Source organism: Eptesicus fuscus, chromosome 1 (assembly GCF_027574615.1).
Source record: "Eptesicus fuscus isolate TK198812 chromosome 1, DD_ASM_mEF_20220401, whole genome shotgun sequence".
In the NCBI taxonomy this organism is placed as follows: Eukaryota; Metazoa; Chordata; class Mammalia; order Chiroptera; family Vespertilionidae; genus Eptesicus; species Eptesicus fuscus.
The window spans coordinates 52,942,946-52,967,264 of record NC_072473.1 but is presented as its reverse complement, the minus strand read 5'-3'; the positions used below and the strand labels follow the sequence as shown (position 1 = coordinate 52,967,264).

General features: G+C 39.8%; 1 protein-coding gene across 1 annotated transcript in view; it reads left to right on the top strand.

Moving 5' to 3' along the window:
• Positions 1 to 24,319, top strand: part of TEX11 (testis expressed 11) — a 479,256-nt gene that overhangs the window by 17,318 nt on the left and 437,619 nt on the right. The window contains exons 3-6 of the mRNA XM_054718924.1: positions 7,221 to 7,305; positions 12,688 to 12,767; positions 20,691 to 20,771; positions 20,858 to 20,977. Of these exons, the coding sequence (XP_054574899.1) occupies positions 7,221 to 7,305; positions 12,688 to 12,767; positions 20,691 to 20,771; positions 20,858 to 20,977 (366 nt within the window). The remainder of the gene's footprint in view (positions 1 to 7,220; positions 7,306 to 12,687; positions 12,768 to 20,690; positions 20,772 to 20,857; positions 20,978 to 24,319) is intronic.

Sequence of the window (24,319 nt, the reverse complement as noted above, 5' to 3'; positions counted from 1 at the left end):
TGTGAAGCATTTTCATGTGCCTAATCTCATTTGATCCTCACAGAAATCCTGGAGTACGTAGATAGGAAACTCGGTGGGGTCCTATTTTCTTTTCATTAGCCGGAAAATGGAGATTTAGAAAGTTTAGAAACTTGACCCAACTGAAAAGAAGTAAGAAATGATGGACCTTGAAAATGACTTCAGTTTTTCTCACTGCACAGAATATAGTCAAACACTGCTGCAGTTAAATATATTACCCTTTGTTCTCCCTGCGTGATATACAATAATAACCTGTTTCGTGTTGATATTACTGCTGTGTTGCTGACAATTACCTGAAAGAGAAGTTGGGGTGCTTCACTGGGCTGGACAAAGTTTAGCTACATCAGAAAGCAGGTCTAATTAAACAAGTTTATTCTATATCTATAAAAGGCTAAGTTGACTTGCACATGCGCAATACATATAAAGCTCTCACTGGTGACAATCGCTCGTGTGTGTTTCCATGTCATTGTTGATTGTGAATTTGGTTGATACTTCTATTATAGAGAAAGGGCAAATAACGATATTAAAATATTTCTTCTAATTAATTTCCTTTCAGTGTGAATGAATTAGTGCACTGGGCCACTAGTATATACATGAATATTCATAGCAACTTCATTTATGATAGCCAAATATGTCTATCAAGTGATAAATGTATAAATTGTTATATATTCATTCAGTGGAATGCTACTAAGCAATAAAAAGAAATTAATTACTCTTATGTAGTCATATGGATGAATCTCAAAATAATTATTCTTAGTGAAAGACACCACAGCCCGGCTGGAATGGCTCAGTTGGTTGAGCATCATCCCATGCACCAAAGGGTTGCCGGTTCGATCCTGGTCAGGGCACATGCCTAGTTGCAGGCTTAATCCCTGGTAGGGGGCATGCATGAGGCAGCCAATGGATATTTAGCTCTAACATCAATATTTCTCTCTCCTCTCTTCCTGTCTGAAATCAATAAAAAATATTCTTTAAAACGTGTAATTGGCCTCAGCAGGGTTTGGTGCCTGTGGAGATCTCTTTTTGGGTATGCTGTTTGTGAAGCTTATTGGATCCTGCTCTGATGATGTTTGAAGCTGGCCAGTGGGTATGTTGCTTCTGGGCCTCTTGGGATAGACTCTGATGCAGGCCAATCTAAGATGCTGCCTGTGACTGGCTCTGGGCAATCTGTTTGGAGCAATCTCAATGTGGCTTCTTCTGTAAATTCTTGGTTATAAGACTTCTCTTCAGCTAGTCTTCAGTTGATTATTTGGGATGATTGTTCTTTATTTGTACTTGTAATTCCAGTTTGGTCCTGATAGGCGATGAGTTTAGCTTCCCTCTACTCTGCTGCCATATTGGGTCCTCTCCATTAGATTTCTGCAGGTGTGGGGGAGCATGGCGCAACTCAGTCTCTTTGTGCCGCCATATTTTCTCTCCTCTGCCCGTTTTTTAAATTGGATTTTTTTTTGTTGTTGCTAAGTTTTATGATTTTTTTTTGTATTTGGGATATTTCTGCTTATTGGATGTGTCATTGGCAAATATTGTTTCTCATTCAGTAGGTTGTCTTTTCATTTTGCTGATGATTTCCTTTGCTTTGCAAAACTCTTTAGTTTGATGTTGTCCAATTTATTTTTTAATTTTCTTTGCCCAAAGATACATATACACAAATACCAGTATCTATGTGTCTATTTTTTTATGCTAGTACCATGCTGTTTTGATTACTCTAGACTTGTAGTTTAGTTTGATATCAGGCAGTTTGATACCTCCCGCTTTTTCTTTCTCAAGATTGCTTTCGCTATTCAAGATTTTTTTTGTGTGTGTGGTTCCATAAAAATTTTAGGATTATTTTTTCTAGTTCTGTGAATAATGCCATTGTTATTTTGATAGGCATTGCATTGAATCTGTGTATTGCTTTGGGTAATGTGGACATTTAACCCTTTGCACTCACTTGCTTTTTTCTCGATTCCTTTATTCTAATGCTAACCGTGTCGAGTCACACTCGACATCCTAGTGCAAAAGGTTAAACTATGTTAATTCTGAGAACAACTAAGATGGCGGCATAGGTAAACACCTGTACTTGCTGCCTCTCACAACCACATCAAAACTACAACAAAGAGACAAAACAAATATCATCCAGAACCATGGGAAAGCTGGCTGAGTAGAAGTTCTACAACTAGAAGGAAAGAAAAAAAGCGCATTGAGACTGGTAGAAGGTGTGGAGGTGCGGAGGTGCAGGGGCAGGCAACTGGGTGTGCTGTTGTTGTTGTTTTTTTAATTGGGAAGGAGATACAAGCTCCCGATTGCTCTGAATTCCAGCTCCGGGTCCAGACTCATATGGGAAGAAATTGGACTGTCTGGCATCAGGCCGGAACACGAGGGTGACTTTCTCTCAGAGGTACTTGCAGTGATCATTGTTCCTGCACGGGGCCATGGGACACAGAGACCCGGGGACCTTTCTGGTGCAGGGCTGACTGGCAGCCATTGCTGTTGCTCCGCCCTGGTGATTCCCTAAGAACCTGCCCCACCCAATTTACAACCCCACCCAAGCTGTGCGCAGCACCTTTTGCATATGAATGGCCTGTTCTTTTGCAACCTAAAACCTAAAAAACTGCAGCTGGGTCAGAGAGCTCCAAAGCTTCCAAAAGAAGGCCAAAGGCCCGGCAGCAGCAGCCTGCATTGCTTCACAGCTGGGTCTCATCTGGGTACTTCCAAACCCCAAACAAAGAGGAGGAATCTGCAAATCTCTCTGTAGCTCCTGCATGGTGGCCTCAGGCAGTGGCTGACTTTGCACCTCCTTGGAGATCCAAGAGCCAGTGGACCCAGTGGTCAGTGTGAGAACATACCAGATTACAACTCTACACATCCATAAGCGACACACTCAAGGAGCAGACTCAGTGAGCACCAAAGCCCCACTGAAGCAAGTCCTGCCCCATAAGGGTGTCTCCAGCACAGCAGTTCTCCCATTGTAGACACAGCTGGTCCTCACATCCAATTGGCCTGGAGGTCAATTCCTCCCAGGGATACCAACAGCAATCAAGGCTTAACTACATCAAGACTGTGCACACAGCCCACAAAGGGGTGCACTAAGGGTGTCCACCTCAGGTAATTGGGGAGGCTGAGCCACTGGGCCCTATTGGACACCTAGCACACAAAGCCACTCTATCAACACACGGAAGCAGCCAAAATGCGGAGACAAAGAAACATGTCACAAATGAAAGAAATGGAGGAAAGTAAACTACTGGATATAGAGTTCAAAACCACAGTTATAAGGTTACTCAAGAATCTTCTAGAAACCTCTGAGAAATTTAGGGAGACCCTCAAGGATATGAAAAAGGACCAATCAGAAATTGAGCATACATTGACTGAAATAAAAAAATAATATGCAAAGACCCAACAGCAGACTAGAGGATCACAAGAATCAAGTCAAAGATTTGAAATACGAAGAAGCAAAAAACACCCAACCAGAAAAGAAAAAAGAATCCAAAAATATGAAGATAGTATAAGGAGCCTCTGGGACAACTTCAAGCATACCAACATCTGAATTATGGGGGTGCAAGAAGAAGAGAGGGAGCAAGATATTGAAAACCTATTTGAAGAAATAATAACAGAAAACTTTCCCTACCTGGTGAAAGAAATAGACTTATAAGTCCAGGAAGCGCAGAGAACCCTAAACAAGAGGAATCCAAATAGGACCACACCAAGACACATCATAATTAAAATGCCAAGAGCAAAAGACAAAGAGAGCATCTTAAAAGCAGCAAGAGAAAAACAGTTAGTTACCTACAAGGGAGTACCCATACGACTGTCAGCTGATTTCTCAACAGAAACTATGCAGGCCAGAAGGGAGTGGCAAGAAATATTCAAAGTGATGAATAGCAAGAACCTACAACCAAGATTACTCTACCCAGCAAAGGTATAATTTAGAATTGAAGGTCAGATAAAGAGCTTCACAGATAAGAAAAAGCTAAAGGAGTTCATCACCACCAAATCAGGATTATATGAAATGCTGAAGGGTATTCTTTAAGAAGAGGAAGAAAAAAAAGGTAAAGATAAAAATTATGAACAACAAAGTGACAACAAATACATATCTATCAACAAGTGAATCTAAAAATCAAGTGAATAGAAAATCTGATTAACAGAATAAACTGGTGAATATAATAGAATCAGGGGCATAGAAAGGGAGTGGACTGACAATTCTTGGGAGGAAGGGGGTATGAGGGGTGGGGGAAGAGATTGGACAAAAATCTTATACCTATGGACGAGGACAGTGGGGGGTATAAGGGCATGGGGTGGGGTGGCAACCGGGTGGAGGGCAGCTATGGGGTCAAAAAAGAGGAACAACTGTAATAATCTGAACAATAGAGATTTTTTTTAAAAAAAACTATGTTAATTCTTCCTGTCTATGAGCACTGTATAACCTTCCATTTTTGGTATGTCCTTCAGTTTCTTTCTTCAGAGTCTTATAGTTTTCTGAGTACAGATCTTTCTCTCCTTGGTTAATTTTCTTCCTGGGCATGTTATTTTTTTTGATGGAATTGTAAGTGGGAGTGTTTTTAATCTCTTTTTTTTCTGATAGTTTGTTATTTTTTTTTATAGTTTGTTATTGCTGTATAAAAATGCAGCCTATTTCTGAATATTTTGTATTCTGCTACTTCACTGAATTTATTAGTTCTAGTAGTTTTTTTGGTGGAGTTCTTTAGGGTTCTCTCTAGTATCTTGTCATCTGCAAATAGTGACAGTTGTACTTATCCCTTTCCAATTTGGTTGGCTTTTATTTATTTTTCTTGTCTCATTTCTGTGGCTAGTACTTCTGTTACTATGTTGAATAAAAATGGTGAAAGTGGACATACTTGTCTTATTCCTCATATTAGAGAAAAGGTTTTCAGCTGTTCACCATTGAATATGATGGTAGTTGTGGGTTTGTCATATATGGCTGTTATTATGTTGAGGTATGTTTGTTTTCTCTATTCCCACTTTGCTGAAAGTTCTTAAAAATCATAAACTAATGCTGGATTATGTCAAATGCTCTTTTTATAGCTATTACTATGATTATATGATTTTTATTCTTAATATCATTTATGTAGTATATCCTTTTAATTGATTTGTGGATATTGAATCAGACTTGTAATCCAGCTATAAATTTGCTTGATCATGGTGTATCATCTCCTTAATGTATTGCTGAATTCAGTTTGCTAATATTTTGTTGAGGATTTCTGAATCTATGTTCATCAGGGATATTGGCCTATAATTTTTTTTGTAGTGTCTTTGTCTGGTTTTGATATTAGGGTAATGCTAGCTTCTAGATGAGTTTGGGAGCATACCCCCCTTTAATTTTTTGGAATAGTTTGGGAGGGATGGTTATTAATTAGTATTTGAATGTTTGCTAAAATTTGCCTGTTAAGCCATCTGTTTCAAGGTTTTTGTTTGTTGGAAGGTTTTGATTATTGATTCTATCTCATTAGCAGTTATTGGTCTGTTTGTATTTTTCTTTCTTCCTGATTCAGCCTTGGAATATTGTACGTTTCTAGGAATTTATCCATTTCTTCCATGTTGTGTGATCACTATTTTAAGTGGTTAAGTAATATTCCTTGTAGTGGATTTATCATAATCCATCTATGTGTTTCTTTATTATTGGATAATTATATTATTCCTAATTTTCACTATTGTAAATAATAATATGAGGAACACTATTAAGTGTAAAATTTATCCCCTCAACATTTAGATTACATCTGTATGCTAGAATCTCAGAAAAGCAATTAATGGGTCAAAACATATGATCTTTTATGTCTGTTTTTTTTTTTTTTAACATATTGTCAAATTGCTTTAAAAAAATGGTAGTTTCTTTAAGCTGTTTTACTCTAGATGTTTACTTTCTCCCCTAAATACCATTTCTTCCTCTGGGAAATTTGGAGTCAAATATTAATTCCATGTGTTTTTGATGAAACAAATCAAATGATACTTCATGTGAAAGTCATCATGACGTCAGCTGTGGCATGGGTTTACTATGTGAGAGAGATGGAGATGAGAATGAGAATTAGCCCCAGAATAGTTATGTAAATAACAACAATGCTAAATAAAAAATCTAGCTCATCAGAAAAATGTGGAAATGTAGGTAAGAAAAGTGATACTAGAGATAATAAAATTAAAATACAATTGTGCCCCTTCAATGTGTATAAAATAGTTTTTTTGCTCATCCAGTTAGTATTCCTATCTACCAATATGTTTATTAGGACCAATTATTTTCTTCAGAGGTCCTTGCCAGAAACCAGCCTGTGCCCAATTTTTTTTTTTTAATTCTGACCAGAGGATATTTTTCCATTGATTTTTAGAGAGAGTGGAAGGGAAGGGGAGAGACAGAGAGAGAAACATAAATGTGAGAGAGGCACATCGATTTCTTGCCTCCTGCACACACCCTGACCAGGGCCGGGAATCGAGCCTGCAACTGAGGTATGTGCCCTTGACTGGAATTGAACCTGAGACCCTTCCATCCTCAGGCCAATGCTCTATCCACTGAGCCAAACTGGGTAGAGCAAATTTACATTTTTTTGTGTCTTCATTTAATCCTTGAGACACTATGAAATTGATTTATTTTTGCATCTGATAGAAAGATAAACCCCAGAAGAAGCTGCTAGAAACTTTGCTCTCTACTCTCTACAACAAAACATAGTAAAACAATAAATTTTATTATTTGAGTATATATTCTTTATTTAGGACTTTGACAGGTACTATAAGTTTTATAAGACATGATCTTTGATATCAAGGAGCCTAGATTGGAAATAAGAATAACAACTAAAATAAAGAATAAATGATACACAATAGCATAATTAATTGCTCAATTATGTGAAACTCAATCAATATAGGAAGTCAAGGAAGAGAGAGATCACTGTAGACTAGTGATTGCTGAAAGTGTCATGGATGTTCTTGGTGAGAATGAAGTTGATTTGAGTTATGTAAAGGGAATGGGAGGAGATATATCAGGTAAAGCCAACATTATGAATAAAGGTGCATAGAAAGAAATGGACAAGTTGTGTTTATGAGACAGTAAGATAATTATTATAACAGTGGGTAAGTTTTGGGGATGAAAGATAGAATATGACTAGATTATGGATGGCCTGTAAGTGACCCACAATAGTCACAGTAGCATAAAACATACAAGGAAGAAAATATTGTTGGAGATGGACAGTATTTTAACTGGCTAAGAAAATGTTTCTCTTGTCTAGGTTGAAGAAATGGCTGTAAACCTGTGGAACTGGGCAGTTACCAAGAGAGTCGGTTTAGTTATAAGTAAAGAGCAGAAAGCTAAATGTATGTATATATTTTGTGACTCATTGTGAGGAGTATTCTTATTACTAGTGTAAATCAAGTTATGTTCCAGCAATTGAAATAATATTTTGACCAGTTCTTAGATGGAAATTTGTTAAAATAAAACTAAGCAAAACAACCCATAAACAGTGGTTTCGCAAGCAAAGAGCCTTCCTCAGTTTTATGATTTTTCCGAAATTAGTTCCATATTTAAAAAAGTTTATAAAGCTTCACTGCAAGAAATAGGCTGGTCGTAAACAACAAAGATGATTAAAGGGTGGGAAAATGAGAAATTGAGGGGACGTTAAAAGACATGGATTATTTTCTTTGGAGAAGAGATGATCTGGGTTCTGAAGGACCATCAAATAGTAGTTTTCTCTTTCCATTGAAAATATAGAAAGAAAAATGTTGCTATATGAGGGATTTGGATTTAAAATATCTGTAATGATTAGTTTCCTCATGAGGTTGGTTGATGAACATTGTACTGAGAAAAATTAGAGAAGTTTTTTTCTACCTAAGAGCAAACAACAACAACAAAACAAAAAACACAAACCAAGCTCATCTGCTTGGATGCATTAAATGTGGTTCACTGGCAAAGTTCTAATGCTTAAGCTAAATGGGCAGGGTTTAGTGTGCTCACAGTTACTGATTTCCAAAAAGGATAGTGACAATGTAATTTTGGAAATTATTTTGCCCAATTATAAAGGATACATTGAGGCAGTAGTCCAATAGGTAAATGTCCGGACTGGTTGGCTTTGTAAAGATAAATGAATTTTATCTGTATGTAACAAAATTTATTACCAAGTATTTATCTTTATAAATATAAACCAAAACTATACAACTTTAGTATAGGTATAGAGTAATTAAAGGCTAATAAGGTCAATAATATACTTATTAGTCCACTCCTCTATTAGGATGTTTTTAAAGACTAGTTCTATCTTTTTAACTCAGATAAATGTTGATATCATTGCTCCTAGAAGCCTTAGTTCCGGTAGTTATAGGGAGGGAATAGTTAGAAACTTATCCGTGGAGAAACTTATTACACAGTGAACTGTGTTAGATTAAAATGCTCTAGCTGTTTTTCACTGCTGGTCAAGTACTAGGGATTTGGTAGAGGAAGTGGGAGCTGCAGCCCTAGGACTTCTCCCAGTGTGCTGACTCTGTGCATGTAGTACTTCTTAAACAGATATTTGGGTGCTTATTATGTATACTAGAGGCCTGGTGCACAAAATCATGCACGGGGGTGTGTGTGTCCCTCAGCCCAGCCTGCACCCTTTCCAATCTGGGACCCCTCGAGGGATGTCGGACTCCCCATTTAGGCCTGATCCCACTGGGTATATATCTCACAATCCAGGACTGCTGACTCCCAACTGCTTGCCTGCCTGCCTGCCTGATTGCCCCTAACTGCTTATGCCTGCCAGGCTGATCACCCCTAACCACTCCCCTGCCAGCCTGATCAATGCCTAACTGCTCCCCTGCCAGCCCGATTGCCCCCAACTGCCCTCCCCTGCAGGCCTGGTCAACCTCAACTGCCCTCCCCTGCAGGCCTGGTCACCCCCAACTGCCCTCCCCTGCAGGCCTGGTTGCCCCCAACTGCCCTCCCCGGCAGGCCTGGTTGCCCCCAACTTCCCTCCCCTGCAGACCTGGTCACCCCTAACTGCCCTCCCCTGCAGGCTTGATCGCCCCCAACTGCCCTCCCTTTCAGGCCTGGTTCCCCCCAACTGCCCTCTCCTGCAAACCTGATCCCTCCCAACTGCCCTCCCCTGCTGACCTGATCGCCCACAAGTGCCCTCCCCTGCCGGCCATCTTGTGGCGGCCATCTTGTGTCCACATGGGGGCGGCCATCTTTGACCACATGGGGGCAGCCATCTTTGTGTGTTGTGATGGTCAATTTGCATATTACCTCTTTATTATATAGGACTAGAGGCCCGGTACATGAAATTTGTGCATGGAGGGGAGTCCCTCAGCCCGGCCTGCACCCTCTCCAATCGGTACCCCTCGGGGGATGTCCGACTGCTGGTTTAGGCCTGATCCCTCTTACAATCTGGGACCACTGGCTCCTAACTGCTCACCTGCCTGCCTGCCTGATCACCCCTAACCACTCTGCATGCTGCCTGATCGCCCCTAACCTCTCTGCCTGCCTGCCTGATTGCCCCTAACCGTTCTCCCCTGCTGGCCTGATCACCCCTAACCACCTCTGCCTCGGCCCCCGCCACCGTGGCTGTGTCCAGAAGGATGACTGGAAGATGTCTGGTCTAATTAGCATATTACCCTTTTATTATTATAGATAGTACTTTTAAGGTAATAGTGGAAAATAAGATGTCATGCAGGAAGCCTCTGATTTAAAAGAGTTTTTGTGGTTTTTTTTGAGAATGAAATCTTTTTTTTTAAATTTTATTTTTATTCCAAAAAGATGTTGTTGGTAGTACTTTGACTCCTTAAAACAAATTCAGTGTGACTGGATTATGTTATGTAATGAAAAAAGTCATCAAGATTTATAGGCTACTGTTTTTATTATTATGAAGACTTATGAAACAATGTAAAGAAATAGGAAAGCCAAAATAGGGGAATGACATAAATTGTATTTTAGACTTGTTGTATTTGAGGAAACAATAAGATTGGCGATATGAGAAAAGTCAGCCTCCCTGTAGATTTGGTAGGTATTCACATGGAGGTGATTATTGAAGCCCCAGATGTAGTTGAATTCTCTGAGGAAGAAAATAAAGAGCAACAGTTCTTAAATATTGGTATAAATAAGGTTCGCCTGTGGATTCTGTTACATTACAGATGCCTAGGCCCCACCATGGTGGTTTTGACTTACTAGGTTTAGGATGAAACCTGGGTATATCTGTAATTAGAAAAAAAATTCTTATGTATATCAAATTTTAAGAACCAATGGTGTTGAGAGAACAGAGTGGTGCAATTTTAACCTTGAGTCTTCCAAATCTTGGAAAAACAAGAATAAGGGTAGGAGACATAAAGAAGGTCAAAATATTCTAGCCAAGACTCATTATTCATTTATTGAATACATAGTTGTGATAGGGTTGTCATACCATGTTATGGTAGACAGTAGGTGAAAGGGACAAGATAAGAGTCCAGAACAAAAATACCTTGAGGATCTGGGAAAGAATGGGTAAATGAGCAAGAAAAAGAATGCACAAATGCCAGAGCATATAACACTATGTGTTGTCTAAAGTCAATTCAATTATCAAGCTGTGGGCACTGATGGAGTAGGGTAAGGCAGATGTAAGGAGTCAGCAGGCACCTATCCAAGATGTTTATAATGTAGAGGCGTCAAGAACAGTCTGGTGAAAAGACAAGGATAGAGGAACGGCATAAAAAAAATCTTCATACTGAAGCGGCATTCTTTCTCAGCTTCAGCTGCCTTTGGTCTAAAGGCTTGTTGGTGATAACTATAAACAGCTGGATCAAGAATGTGGGGATAGATGCAAAATTCTTAGACTGAGACATTTCCCACAGAGGGACACTGCTCAAAGCTGTGATGTCAAGGAAGTATATTTCTCAAAAAGGTTATGATCACTGTGAAATGTTGCTGTGAAGTCATGGAAGGTGATTTTTTTTACTCCTTTAATTATTTTAAAAAGATTTTTTTCTTTATTATTATTTTTAAAAATGCATCTTTATTGTTGAAAGTATTACAGATGTCCTTCTTCCCCCCTGCCATTGACCTCCTCCTCCCCACTTTCACACCCTCCCCAGGCCTTCAGAACACTATTATCTGTGTCCATGGGTTATGCTCATCTTATATAATAAAAGGCTAATATGCAAATTGTCCCCTTGATCAGTAGTTTGGGAGTTGGACCAGGGGGCAGGGCCAGCTGGCAAACCGTCCGCAGCCCCCCAGCCGGCCCAGCCTGATCAGCCCTGATCGGGGGCAGGCCGGCCAGACCCCACCCATGCACAAATTCATGCACCAGGCCTTTAGTATGCATATAAGTTGTTTGTTTTAATCCCCCACCCCCCGACACACACACTTCCCTCTGAGAATCCTCAGTCTGTTGCATGCTGGAAGGTGATCTTTGGTAGTGAAGTTTTAGCTAAGTGGTTAGGACACAAAAATATTGCAGTGGCTTAAGGAGATGAGTGAGTAGCAAGAAAATAGAGGTGGTAGATAGACCATCAATTCAAGAAGTTTGGCAATGAAAGGAAGAGGAGAAATGGGATGGAAGCTTGAAACATAGTGGAGTTGATTCTTTTTTCTTCAAGGAAGGGAGATGGATTTATTTGAAGGTAGAGAGAAAGGAGTAAATTGAGAGGGAGGTACTGAAGGTAACTTTGGAGAGGGGAAATAATCGAAAGATCAGGCTCCTTAAGAAAACTGCAGCCCAGCCTGAGTGACTCAGTGGTTGAGCACCAACCTATGAATCATGGTTCAATTCCTGGTCAGGGCACATGCCTGGATTGTGGGCTCGATCCCCAGCAGGGTGTGTGGGGGAGGCAGCCAACCAATGATTCTCATCATTGATGTTTCTAGCTCTCTCTTCCTCTCCCTTCCACTCTGAAATCAATAAAAATACATTTAAAAAAAACCTGCAGAATAAGTAAACTTTGGAAAAAATAAAGGTTAGTAATTTTAAAAAACTGGAAATGCAAGACAATGTAAACATATGATTATTAGTTATTTTACTGAATTTTTTTAAGAAATAAATTAACTTTGTTAAGGAATGAATAGATTTTACATTTCATGATGGATAATAAATATCTAACTACTCCAGTTACCCTGTAATTTCAGCTGGGAAAATCTCTTTTCAACTGAATATTAATTAAAAAATGGTTTTAGCATAGGTAGAATAGCTGCTGAGACCTAACATCAAGACAGCTAGTTCAGTTATGTGTGAAATCATCCTTTAAAAAGTTGGATATGTTTTATGATGAAAGAAACTATACAAACAAGGTTACACTTATTCAGACTTTCCTATTTTCAGGGGAAGTGAACTGTATAATGAAGATATCTGTATTTTCTAAATTATATTTTAAGAACTTTTATGTCATCTTTGGCAAAGAATATATTTAGAAAGTTTCAAATTTAGGAGACTAATCCCTAACTATCTTTATATTGTTCCACATAGAATTATATTGTTGCCAGCACGTACAAAACAGCGTGTGGAACCAGGTATCTTCAGTGAGTCTTTGGGGCTTAAAACCTGCAGAAATTAAAATTTGAAAATTCAGTATCTGACTGACTAGCATTAAGCAAATTATTCATTTGGTAAATATCAGATCATGTACTTTTAATAGAGTTTTTAAAAGCCTTTAAAACTCTTATTTTTAACAATACTTGTTTCATTTCACATTTCTTTTCATAGGTTTATAAAAAAGAATGAATGTTTTGTGTTTATGAGTGTCTAATTACTGTTTTTGCAGTACGGCATGTTGCTTGCAAGTTGCTGTGTATGTGTGAAGGCTCAGCTGCTTCAGAAGAAGCTATTCACAGACGGATTTTGGTAAGTCCTAATTAAATGAGGACAAAGTACAGATGCAATGAGATAGTCATTACTCTATGAAAATGGTTGAAGTTAGTGTAAACTGGAAGAATTTCATATCCTTTAGCATATTCATGTTTCCTTTTCTTTTTTTAAAAAATTCTTTATTGTTTAAAGTATTACATATGTCTCCTTTTCCCCCCATTGATCTCTCCACGGCTGTTCCCACCCCCCGGCACTTGCCCCCACCCCCCTACTCTCTGTGTCCATGGGCCATGCCCATATGCATGTATACAAGTCCTTTGGTTGCTCTCTTACCTCCCCCTTCCCCTACCTTCCCTCTGAGGTTGGATGGTCTGTTCTGTGCTTCTATGTCTCTGGATCCAATTTAGTTAATCAGTTTATGTTGTTCATTATATTCCACAAATGAGTGAGATCATATGATATTTATTGTTCTCCGAGTGACTTATTTCACTTAGCATTCACTATGTATGTCTGCTATTTTGCTAGATATGGATTCTTCTAAGATTTTTATCGTTTCCCATCTTATGTTTAAGTCCTTTATCCATTTTGAGTTTATGTTTGTGTATGGTGTAAGTTCGTGTTGTAGTTTCATTTTTTTGGATGTATCTGTCCAGTTTTCCCAACACCATTTATTGAAGAGACTGTCTTGACTCTAACTCCATTGTATGCTATTTCCTCCTTTGTCAAATATTAATTGATCATAATGGCTTGGGTAGATTTCTGGGTTCTCTGTTCTGTTCCACTGGTCTATATGTCTGTTCTTATGCCAGTACCAGGCAGTTTTGAGAACAATGGCTTTGTAGTATAGCTTGATATCTGGTATTGTGATCCCTCCAACTTTGTTCTTTCTCAGGATTGCTGCGGCCTTTGGGGTTTTTTTTTTTTTCTGTTTTTTTTTAAGGCCACCAAAAATTTTGGTTGCCTCCCCCCCAAAAAAAAATTGGGAGAGAGAGAGATGGGGGTGTGTTTTTTTTTTTTATTCCATATCAATTTTTGGAGAGTTTGTTCTAGTTCTGTGAAATATGCCGTTGGTATATTAATGGAGGTTGCATTGGATCTATAGATTGCTTTGGGTAGTATGGACATTTTAATGATGTTGATTCTACCAACCCATGAACATGGTATATTCTTCCATTTGTTTATATCTTCCTCTATCTCTTTTTTCAATGTCCTGTGGTTTTACAAGTCTTTTACCTCCTTAGTTAAGTTTATTCCCAGGTATCATAATTTTTTGTTGCAATGGTAAATGCAATTGTTTTTTTAGTTTCTCTTTCTGTAAGTTCATTATTGGTGTATAAAAGAGCCATAGATTTATGGGTGTTAATTTTGTATTGCCGTATTCATTTATTAAATCTAATAATTTTTTGATGGAGTCTTTAGGATTTTCTATGTCCAGTATCATGTCATCTATGAATAATGACAGGTTTATGTCTTCTTTTCCAACTTGGATACCTTTTATTTCTTCTTGTCTAATTGCTATGGCTAGCATTTCCAGTACTATGTTGAACAGGACTGGTGAAAGTGGGCATTCCTGTCTCGTTCCTATTCTTATGGGAAATGCTTTTAGTTTTTGCCGATTGAGTATGATTGTTGGCTGTAGGTTTGTCGTATAAGGCTTTTATTATGTTGAAGTATGATCCCTCTATTCCCATTTTGCTGAGGGTTTTTTATCAAGAAAGGGTGTTGTATTTTGTCAAATGCTTTATCTGCATCAACTGATATGACTATGTGATTTTTATCTCTCAATTTGTTTATGTGATGTATCATATTTATTGATTTGTGGATATTGTACCATCCTTGCATCCCCAGAATAAATCCTACTTGGTCATGGTGTATGATCTTTTTGATATAATGCTAGATCCAATTTGCTAGAATTTTGATGAGGATTTTGGCATCTATGTTCATGAGGGATATTGGCCTGTAATTCTCTTTCATTGTGTTGTCTTTATCTGGTTTTGGTATTAGGGTGATGCTGGCTTCATAGAATGAGCTTGGAAGTGTTCCTTCCTCTTGAATTTTTTGGAATAGTCTGAGGAGGATAGGTTTTAGTTCTTCCTTGAATGTTTGGTAAAACTCCCCTGTGAAGCTGTCTGGCCCTGGGCTTTTGTTTGCTGGAAGCTTTTTGATGACTGCTTCAATTTCTTCCATAGTTATTGGCCTATTGAGGTGTTTGGTTTCTTCCTGATTGAGTTTTGGGAGGTTGTATTTTCTAGGAATATGTCCATTTCCTCCAGGTTGTCCAGTTTGTTGGAATAGAGTTTTTCGTAGTATTTTTTAACAATCCTATGTATTTCTGTGGGGTCTGTTGTTATTTCACCTCTTTCATTTCTGATTTTGTTTATTTGGGTCCTGTCTCTTTGCTTCTTGGTGAGCCTGGCTTGAGGTCCATCAATCTTGCTTATCCTTTCAAAGAACCAGCTCTTGGTTTTGTTGATCTTTTGTATTGTTTCTTTGGTCTCTATGTCGTTTATCTTCGTTCTGATCTTTATTATTTCCTTCCTTCTGCTTACACTGGGCTTTTCTTGTTGCTCTCTTTCTAACTCTTTGAGTTGTAGGGTTAGGCAATTTATTACCATTGTTTCTTGTTTTTTACAGTAGGCTTGTAGAGCAATGAACTTCCCTCTCAAGATTGCTTTTGCTGTGTCACATAGATTTTGGATTGTGTTTTCATTGTCATTTGTTGCGATGATGTTTTTTATTTCTTCCTCGATCTCTCTGGTAATCCAGTCATTGTTTAAGAGCATGCTGTTTAATTTCCATGTGTTTGATTTCTTTGGATTGTTTTTATTGTAGTTGATTTCCAGTTTTATGCCACTGTGATCTGAGTAGATGCTTGATATGATTTCTATATTTTTGAATTTGAAGAGACTTTGCCTATGTCCCAACATATGGTCTATCTTTGAAAATGACCCATGTGCACTTGAGAAGAATGTATATTCTGTGGCTTGGGGTGAAATGTTCTGAAGATGTCAATTAATTCCATCTGATCTAGTGAGTCATTTAGGATTTATGTTTCTTTGCTTATTTTTTGTATAGAGGATTTGTCCAATGGTGATAGTGGTGTATTAAAGTCTCCTACTATGATTGTATTGCTGTCAGTCTCTCCCTTGATATCCTCCAGGAGTTTTTTTATGTATTTGGGTGCTCCTGTATTGGGTGCGTATATGTTTACCAGTTATTTCTTCTTGTTGGATTTCTCCCTTTAGTATTATGAAGTGGCCTTCCATATCTCTTGTTATGTCCTTCACTTTGAGATCTAATTTGTCAGATATAAGTATTGCTACCCCAGCTTTTTTTTCTTTTCCATTCGCCTGGAAAACCTTTTTCCATCCCTTCACCCTCAGTCTCTGTGTGTCTTTTTTTCTGAGGTGGGTTTCTTGTAGACAGCAGATATGTGGGTCTTGTTTTCTTATCCAATCCGTTACCCTATGTCTTTTGATTGGGGCATTTAATCCATTTACATTTAAAGTTATTATTGATAGTTACTTATTTCTCACCATTTTTATTCTTTACCCCTGTGTTCCTTCTTGGCTTCCTATTTCTTTCTTTTTTTTTTTTTTTTTTTTACAGCAAACGCTTTAGCATTTCTTGCATTGCTGGTTTGGTGGTAATGAATTTCTTTAGTCCTGTTTTGCCTGTGAAGCTCCTGATTTCACCTTCAATTTTGATTGATAGCCTTGCTGGGTACAGTATTCTTGGATTCAGACCCTTCCTTTGCATGACTTTGTATATTTCATTCCATTCTCTTCTGGCCTGATGAGTTTCTGTTGAGAAATCAGTTGCTAGTCTGATGAGTGTTCCTTTGTATGTAACTTTCTGTCTCTCTCTCTGGCCGCTTTTAAGATTCTTACTTTGTCGTTGCTGTTGCCAATTTAATTATAATGTGCCTTGGCGTCAGTCTTTTGGTGTTCATTTTGCTTGTGACTCTATGAGCTTCTTGGATTTGTGTGGGTTTTTTCTTCCCTATATCAGGCAAGTTTTCTGTCATTATTTCTTCAAACAGCTTTTCTATTCCTTCCTCAGTTTCCTCTCCTTCTGGGACCCCTATTATGTTTCGTGTTGTTCCAAAGTTCCCTTAGGCTCTCCTCCTGCTTTTTAAGTTTTTTTTCTAGAAGCTTCTATACTTGGGTATTTTTCCCCACCTCGTCTTCTAGCTCACTGATGCGGTCCTCTGCTTCTTTTAGTCTACTCTTTATGCTTTCTATTGAGTTTTTTACAGCAGCGATGTCATTCTTCATTTCTTCTTGGTTCTTCTTCATTTCCTCTTGGTTCTTACTCATATTGCCGAATTTGTCTTCCATTCTTTTCAGCCACCCTATGACCATTTCTCTGAATTCTTTCTCTGATAAATTGCTTGCCTCTAATTCGTTTACTTCCTTTTCTGGTGATGCCTGCTTTTCTTTCATATGCAGGCTGTTTCTTTGTCTCCCCATGGCCTCTCTTCTCCGCAAGTCTGGTTATGTAGTTCTCTCTCTCCTTATCCCTGGCGAAATCTGACCTTTCCATGGTGGGGTGTAGAACTCCTCTGAATCCACCGTTTTGCGCCAATTGGGGACCGGTGTTGTGGGGCTCGCAGCTGTTTGGTGGTTGTTGCAGTTGTAGCTTTTCAAGTTTCTGATAACATCCACTTTCCCCTTCAAGATGGTGTGGTCTCCATGTCTGAGCCCGTAGCTCTGGGAGGGGACCCAGCAGCAGTGGGGGCTACCCTGTCAGGGGAACCCCGTTCAGCAGTCCCCCACCTTCTCCTGGAGTTTACCTGTCCCTTAACTCACCAACGAACACTCCCTGTGCCACTCTCAGCTGTTCTTTCTTTCTGCTCCGGGACAAGGCTCAGGACATGTCTGTCTATTCTGCCGCCATTTCCCCCCCTTCATTTGCTGTCTATTTTTAAGAGGTTCCTCATTAATTTAGGTAAGTGGTTGGCAAACTCATTAGTCAACAGAGCCAATTATCTATAGTACAAGAATTAAAATTTCTTTTGAGAGCCAAATTTTTTAAACTTAAACTTCTTCTAATGCCACTTCTTCGAAATAGACTTGCCCAGGCCCTGGTATTTTGTGGAAGAGCCACACTCAAGGGGCCAAAGAGCCACATGTGGCTCGTGAGCCGCAGTTTGCTGACCACGGATTTAGGTCAACTAAAAATGCCCCTTATTTCCAGGACTCTTTAAAAAAAATGTATATTTTTATTGATTTCATAGAGGAAGGGAGAGGAAGAGAGAGATAGAAATATCAAGGATGAGCCAAAGCCAGTTTGGCTCAGTGGATAGAGCGTCAGCCTGTGGACTGAAAGTTCCCAGGTTCGATTCCGGTCAAGGGCATGCACGTTGGTTGCGGGCACATCCCCGGTAGGGGGTGTGCAGGAGGCAGCTGGTCGATGTTTCTCTCTCATCGATGTTTCTAGCTTTCTATTCCTCTCCCTTCCTCTCTGTAAAAAATCAATAAAATATATTAAAAAAAATATCAAGGATGAGAGGGAATCATTGATTGGCTGCCTCCTATCTGCCCCCTACTGGGGATTGAGCCCACAACTCAGGCATGTGCCCTTGACTGGAATTGAACACGAGACCCTTCAGTTTGCAGGCTGATGCTCTATCCACTGAGCCAAACCAGCTAGGGACAGGACTTTTACTGAATAAGAAAAAAATATATATCTTTTCTCTTATTTATAGAGAATATCCTAGCATATAAATTCCTAGAAATAATATATACATAAAATATGATATACTTAATATAATATATGTAATATTACATGTATCATGTCCAGGGATTTATAGTCTATAAGGTTTATACTAAAACTAGAGGCCTGGTGCACGAAAATTCGTGCACTGGGTTGGTCTCTCAGCCCGGCCTGCCCCCTCTCACAGTCCGGGAGCCATCAGGGGTTGTCATACTTATGGGAGGCAACTGGGCTGATCAGGGGAAGGCGCCGCCCCATCACCCCACTGCTGCTGCCTCTGCCGCCCACTGTGGTCATGGCCCTCAGCCCTTTCTTCTTAGTGCTGGCCCCACCACCTTCCCACTGTTGGGTGGGGGTAATCTGGAGCTTGGCTGGCTGTGGGAGGGACTGTGGGAGGTTGAGACACAGCAGGTCACACCCCATCCAGCCTCGGTGGAGGCATGGCACCAGGACCAGCCCGCGTTGCTGCCTCTTTGGTTGCCTCTGTGGAAGGGGCAGCACTGTACCAGGGCCACGCAGCCCCCTCTACTGATGCCTCTGCGGAAGGGGCCACAGTGCGGGACTGGCCCGCGCCGAGGCCTCTCCCCCGCCACCTCTGCAAAAGGGACCTGTGGGGCTGGACCAGCTTGTATTGCTGCCTCTCCCATGCTGCTGCCTCTCCTGCTCTGCCACCTCTCCTGTGCTGCCGGCCCTTGGCCCTCACAGCTGCTGCGGCTTTGTCCAGAAGGACGTCTGGAAGACGTCTGGTCTATCTGGTCTAATTAGCACATTACCCTTTTATTAGTATAGATTATAGTATATATACTAAATATAAATTTATAGTATCCAAAATTTATAGTATAATATATATATCTATATATATCTATATCTATCTATCTATCTATCTATCTATCTATCTATATATCTATATATGTATATATGTATATATGCATACACACTCACACACACACACTGCATTTCTAGGGGCTTATAACACACAGGGTGGCTGTAGTGTGTGCTCAGTTCTTCATCTTCATTTAGTTCTTCTTTGCTTCCATAGCATTTGTACATATTTCGTATCAACTATTTATTTAGATGTCTGTCAGTTACAATACTGTGAGCTTCTTCAGGGTGCCTGGCATATAAAAGATAGTTAATAAAAATTTGTTGGATTAATAACAATTTTATTAGATATATGATTTAAAAACTAGAACCCAGGTGTTGTTGACTTATAGTTGAATGCTTATCATATAACTTTCTTTATGTATGTGAGCATTAATTTTTCAGAATTTTGTCTTATCTAAATTATCCCAATGTTTTCTTTTTAATATTTCCTTAGAGGATGTCTTTTCAAGTACTAGTATATTAAATTTTTTTTTAAATCCTCACCCAAGGACATGCTTAGAGAGAGAGAGAGGAAGAGAGAGAAGGAGAGAGAGGAAGAGAAAGGCATCGATGTGAGAAAGAAACATCAGTGGGTTACCTTCTGCACACTCCCTGATGGGGGATCAAACCTGCAACGCAGTTAGGTGTGAATTTTCAGTTGGAAGCCCCTCAGTGCATAGTACACTCAACCAACTGAGCCACTCCAACTGGGAAAGTCTATTAATTTTTTTATAAATATGTTTTTTAAATAAATATATTTTTTATTCATTTCAGAGAGGAAGGGAGAGGGAGAAAAACATCAGTGATGAGAGAGAATCATTGATTGGCTGCCTTCTGTGCACCCCACACGGGATTGTGCCCACAACCTGGGCATGTCCCCTGACAGGGAATCAAACCATGACCTCCTGGTTCATGGGTTGAGGCTCAACCACTGAGTCACACTGGCCGGTTTATTAATTAAAAAAATATTTTATTGATTTTATAGAAGAAGGGAGAGGGAGAGAGAGAGAGAAACATCAATGATGAGATAAACATCAGTCATTGACCAGCTGCCGCCTGCCCACCCCACACTGGCGATTGAGCCCGAAACCCAGGCATATGCCCTACTGGGAATCATACTGTGGTTCACTGGTCAATGCTCAACCACTGAGTCATGCCACTGGGCTATTTTTATTATTGCTTTTCTTAAGACCATTTCTCTTAAATTATGGAGTTCAAAGCAGAACACAGAACTCTAATAAATTCTGATAACTTTTTGTTTTCTGTGGATTACACTACTGAATATGGACAGAAAATTAAATGTTTTCTTCAGTACCCTCCTCAACCAGTTTGGAGGAGGTGCTATTAAAAATATATTTTCTAATCTCTCTCTTACAGATGACTATGAAAACAGGAAAAGGGTGGGTGGATGTTGGAAATGCTGTGATTGCTGATGAATTTTTTCAAGCTGCTGTGGCTGTAAGTTACCACTGATATTTTAGCTGTGGCAATTATTTGTAACAGTTGTTATTCTCATTATTACATAGTATTGTTTTATTTTCCAGGGTTTGGAGCAATTATATGCCAAATTAATGCAGAGCAGCTTCACTGAGACCCAAGTGACTATGCAGAAGTTGGCTGTTGAGAGAAATCTTTTCAAAGTGCTTTCTTACCAAGCAGAGTCAGTAGGTATCATAGTCTCCAGGGCCTCACAGTGAGGCATTTGGTATATGTAAATGCAAAATCTATGATCTATTAGAAGAAAGTCAGGTGTCATTGGCCTTTCATCTATATATATAAAAGCCTAAGTGACGGTTACGACTGAACGACCCGAACGACTGGTCAACCAGTTGCTATGACGTGCACTGACCACCAGGGGGCAGGAGGTTAATGCAGGAGCTGCCCCCTGGTGGTCAGTGTGCTCCCAGAGCCAACCTCCTGTGGACACTCCCCCCCACCCCGCCGGCTGGCCAATCTCCTGGGGTCCCTCCTCCCAGCCAGCTGGCCCCCAATAGGCCTCAATCGCCATCCAGGCTGAGAGACCCCACCCGAATACAAATTTGTGCACCGGGTCTATAGTAAGATTATATTTGACTTTTTTTTTTTAATATATTTTATTGATTTTTTACAGAGAGGAAGAGAGAGGGATAGAGAGTTAGAAACATCGATGAGAGAGAAACATCGACCAGCTGCCTCCTGCACACCCCCTACTGGGGATGTGCCCGCAACCAAGGTACATGCCCTTGACCGGAATTGAACCCAGGACCTTTGAGTCCGCAGGCCAACGCTCTATCCACTGAGCCAAACCGGTTTCGGCTATATTTGACTTTTTTAATCCCTGTTTTGTATCTGAAGGTAACATTACTGATGGTGATTGGTATATATGTGGGGTTGGATGAAGTTGAAAAGATTGATATATAACTAAACATCATTTTACCACTGCACGTAATATCTATCAGTTATTTATGGCAATAGCCTCTACTTGAAACACCAATCTTTGTGACTCTCTTCTATTCACAGTCTGCCTAAAATATGTGCCTGATAAGAGTCTTCTCATTTGCAATTGTTCTGAGTTGTTTGCTGATGTTTTCTAAAAGTCTGCTGCTATCAGTGTTCCAAGTTGTACTTTACCTCTGTTTTTCTTTTGGATTTCCTCCTTTTGTCACCACACCATACAGTTAGGTGTGCATTTTCAGTTGACTAAATGTTAACTGTGATGAGTTTGTGCTCTATAATTATGTAATTCTAGAAATTAAAGAGATCTTAAACATCTAGTGTAATCCTTTTATTTTTATTAACATTTATTGAGACAATTCATATACTATAAAATTCACACATTTAAAATGTACAGTTTAGTGGATTTAATATATTCACAAAATTATGCAATCTTTGCCATAATCTAAGAGTAAAGCATTTTTATCACCCCAAAAGGAAACTCCCTACCCATTACCCATCACTCCCAATTCCTTCTGATCCCAGCCTAGCAACCATTAATCTACTTTCTCTCTCTATAGATTTACCTATTCTGGACATTTTAGATAACTGAAATCATACAATAAGTATCTTTTGTGATTAGCTTCTTTTACTTAGCATGTTTTCAGGGTTAATCCATGTTGTAGCATGTATCAATACTTTATCTTTTTATTACCAAATAATGTTCCACTATATGGATATACCACATTTTGTTTATGCATTCATCCATTGATGAACATTTGGGTTGTTTTCCACTTTGGGCTATTTTGAATAACTGGAGAGAGGCCCAGTGCACGAAATTCGTGCACGGGGGGAGGGGTGTCCCTCAGCCTAGCCTGCACCCTCTCCCAATCTGGGACCCCTTGAGGGATGTCCGACTGCCTGTTTAGGCCCGATCCTGGGACATCCCTCTCACAATCCAGGACTGCTGGCTTCCAACCGCTCGCCTGCCTGCCTGCCTGATTGCCCCTAACCACTTCTGCCTGCCAGCCTGATCACCCCCTAACTATTGCCCTGCCAGCCTGATCGATGCCTAACTGCTCCCCTGCCATCCCGATCGCCCCTAACTGCCCTCCTCTGCCATCCTGGTTACCCTTAACTGCCCTCCCCTGCCAGCCTGGTCGGCCCTAACTATCCTCCCCTGCAGGCTTGGTTGCCCCCAACTGCCCTCCCCTGCAGGCCTGGTCACCCCAACTGCCCTCCCCTGCAGGCCTGGTCACCCCAACTGCCCTCCCCTGCAGGCCTAGTCACCCCCAACTGCCCTCCTCTGCCAGCCCAATCACACCTAACTGCCCTCCCCTGCAGGCCTGATCACCCCCAACTGCCCTCCCTTGCAACCTGGTCCCTCCCCACTGCCCTCCCCTGCTGGCCTGATCACCCATAACTGCCCTCCCTTGCCAGCCATCTTGTGGCAGCCATTTTGTGTCCACATGGGGGCGGCCATCTTGTGTGTTGAAGTGATGGTCAATTTGCATGTTACCTCTTTTTATATAGGATTCTATTGTGAACATTCATGTACAGATTGTTGTGTGTACATATTTTTATACTAGAGTCCCAATGCATGAAATTCGTGCAAGGGGCTCAACGCTCACATCTGCAGTGGCTTGCCTCGGCCCTTGCAGCCCCAGCTTCAGCTTCATCTGGAAGGTTGTCCGGAAGGATGTCTGGAAGGTCGTTTGGATGTCTGGTCTAATTAGCATATTACACTTTTATTATTATAGATTTCTAAAATATATACCTGGGAGTAGAATTGCTGAATAACATGGTAACTCTATGTTTAACTTTTTATGAAACTATAGGACTATTTTCCACAGTGACTATATGATTTTAAACTTCCACTAGTAGTGTATGAAGGCTCCAGTTTCTCCATATCTAACAGTTTTATAATTTTAGCACTTATGTTTATATCTGTGATCAATTTCAAGATAATTTTAGAGCATGGTGTGAGTTGGGGGTCTAACTTCTTTCTTTTGCATGTAGTTTTCTAGTTGTCTATAGATTTTGGATTGTTGTGTTTTAGTTGTCATTTGTTTCCAGGATGTTTTTTTATTTCTTCTTTGATCTCTTTGGTAACCTAATCATTGTTTAATAGCATGCTAGCCAGCCTCCAAGTGTTTGAATTTTTCAGATTGATTTTATTGTAGTTTATTTCTAATTTTATGCCATTGTGATCATTACTTCCTTTTTGCAGTTGATTTCTAATTTCAAGGCATCATTGTCGGAGAATAACCTTAGTATAATTTCAGTCTTCTTGACTTTGTTGATGCTAGTTTTGTGATCCAACATATAGTATGTCCTTGAGAATGTTCTATGTGAATTGGAGAAGAATGTATACTCTGATGTTCTTAGATGAAAGGTTCTGTAAATGTCAATTGTTTCCATTAGGTCTAGTGTTTCATTTAAGGCCAATATTTCTTTATCGATTTTCTGTTTGGTTGATCTGTCTAGAGCTGTCAATGGAGTATTAAGGTCCCCAACTATGATTATGTTTTTATCTGTTTCTCCCTTTAGTTCTGTGAGTAGTTGCTTTATCTATTTAGCTGCTCCTTGGTTAA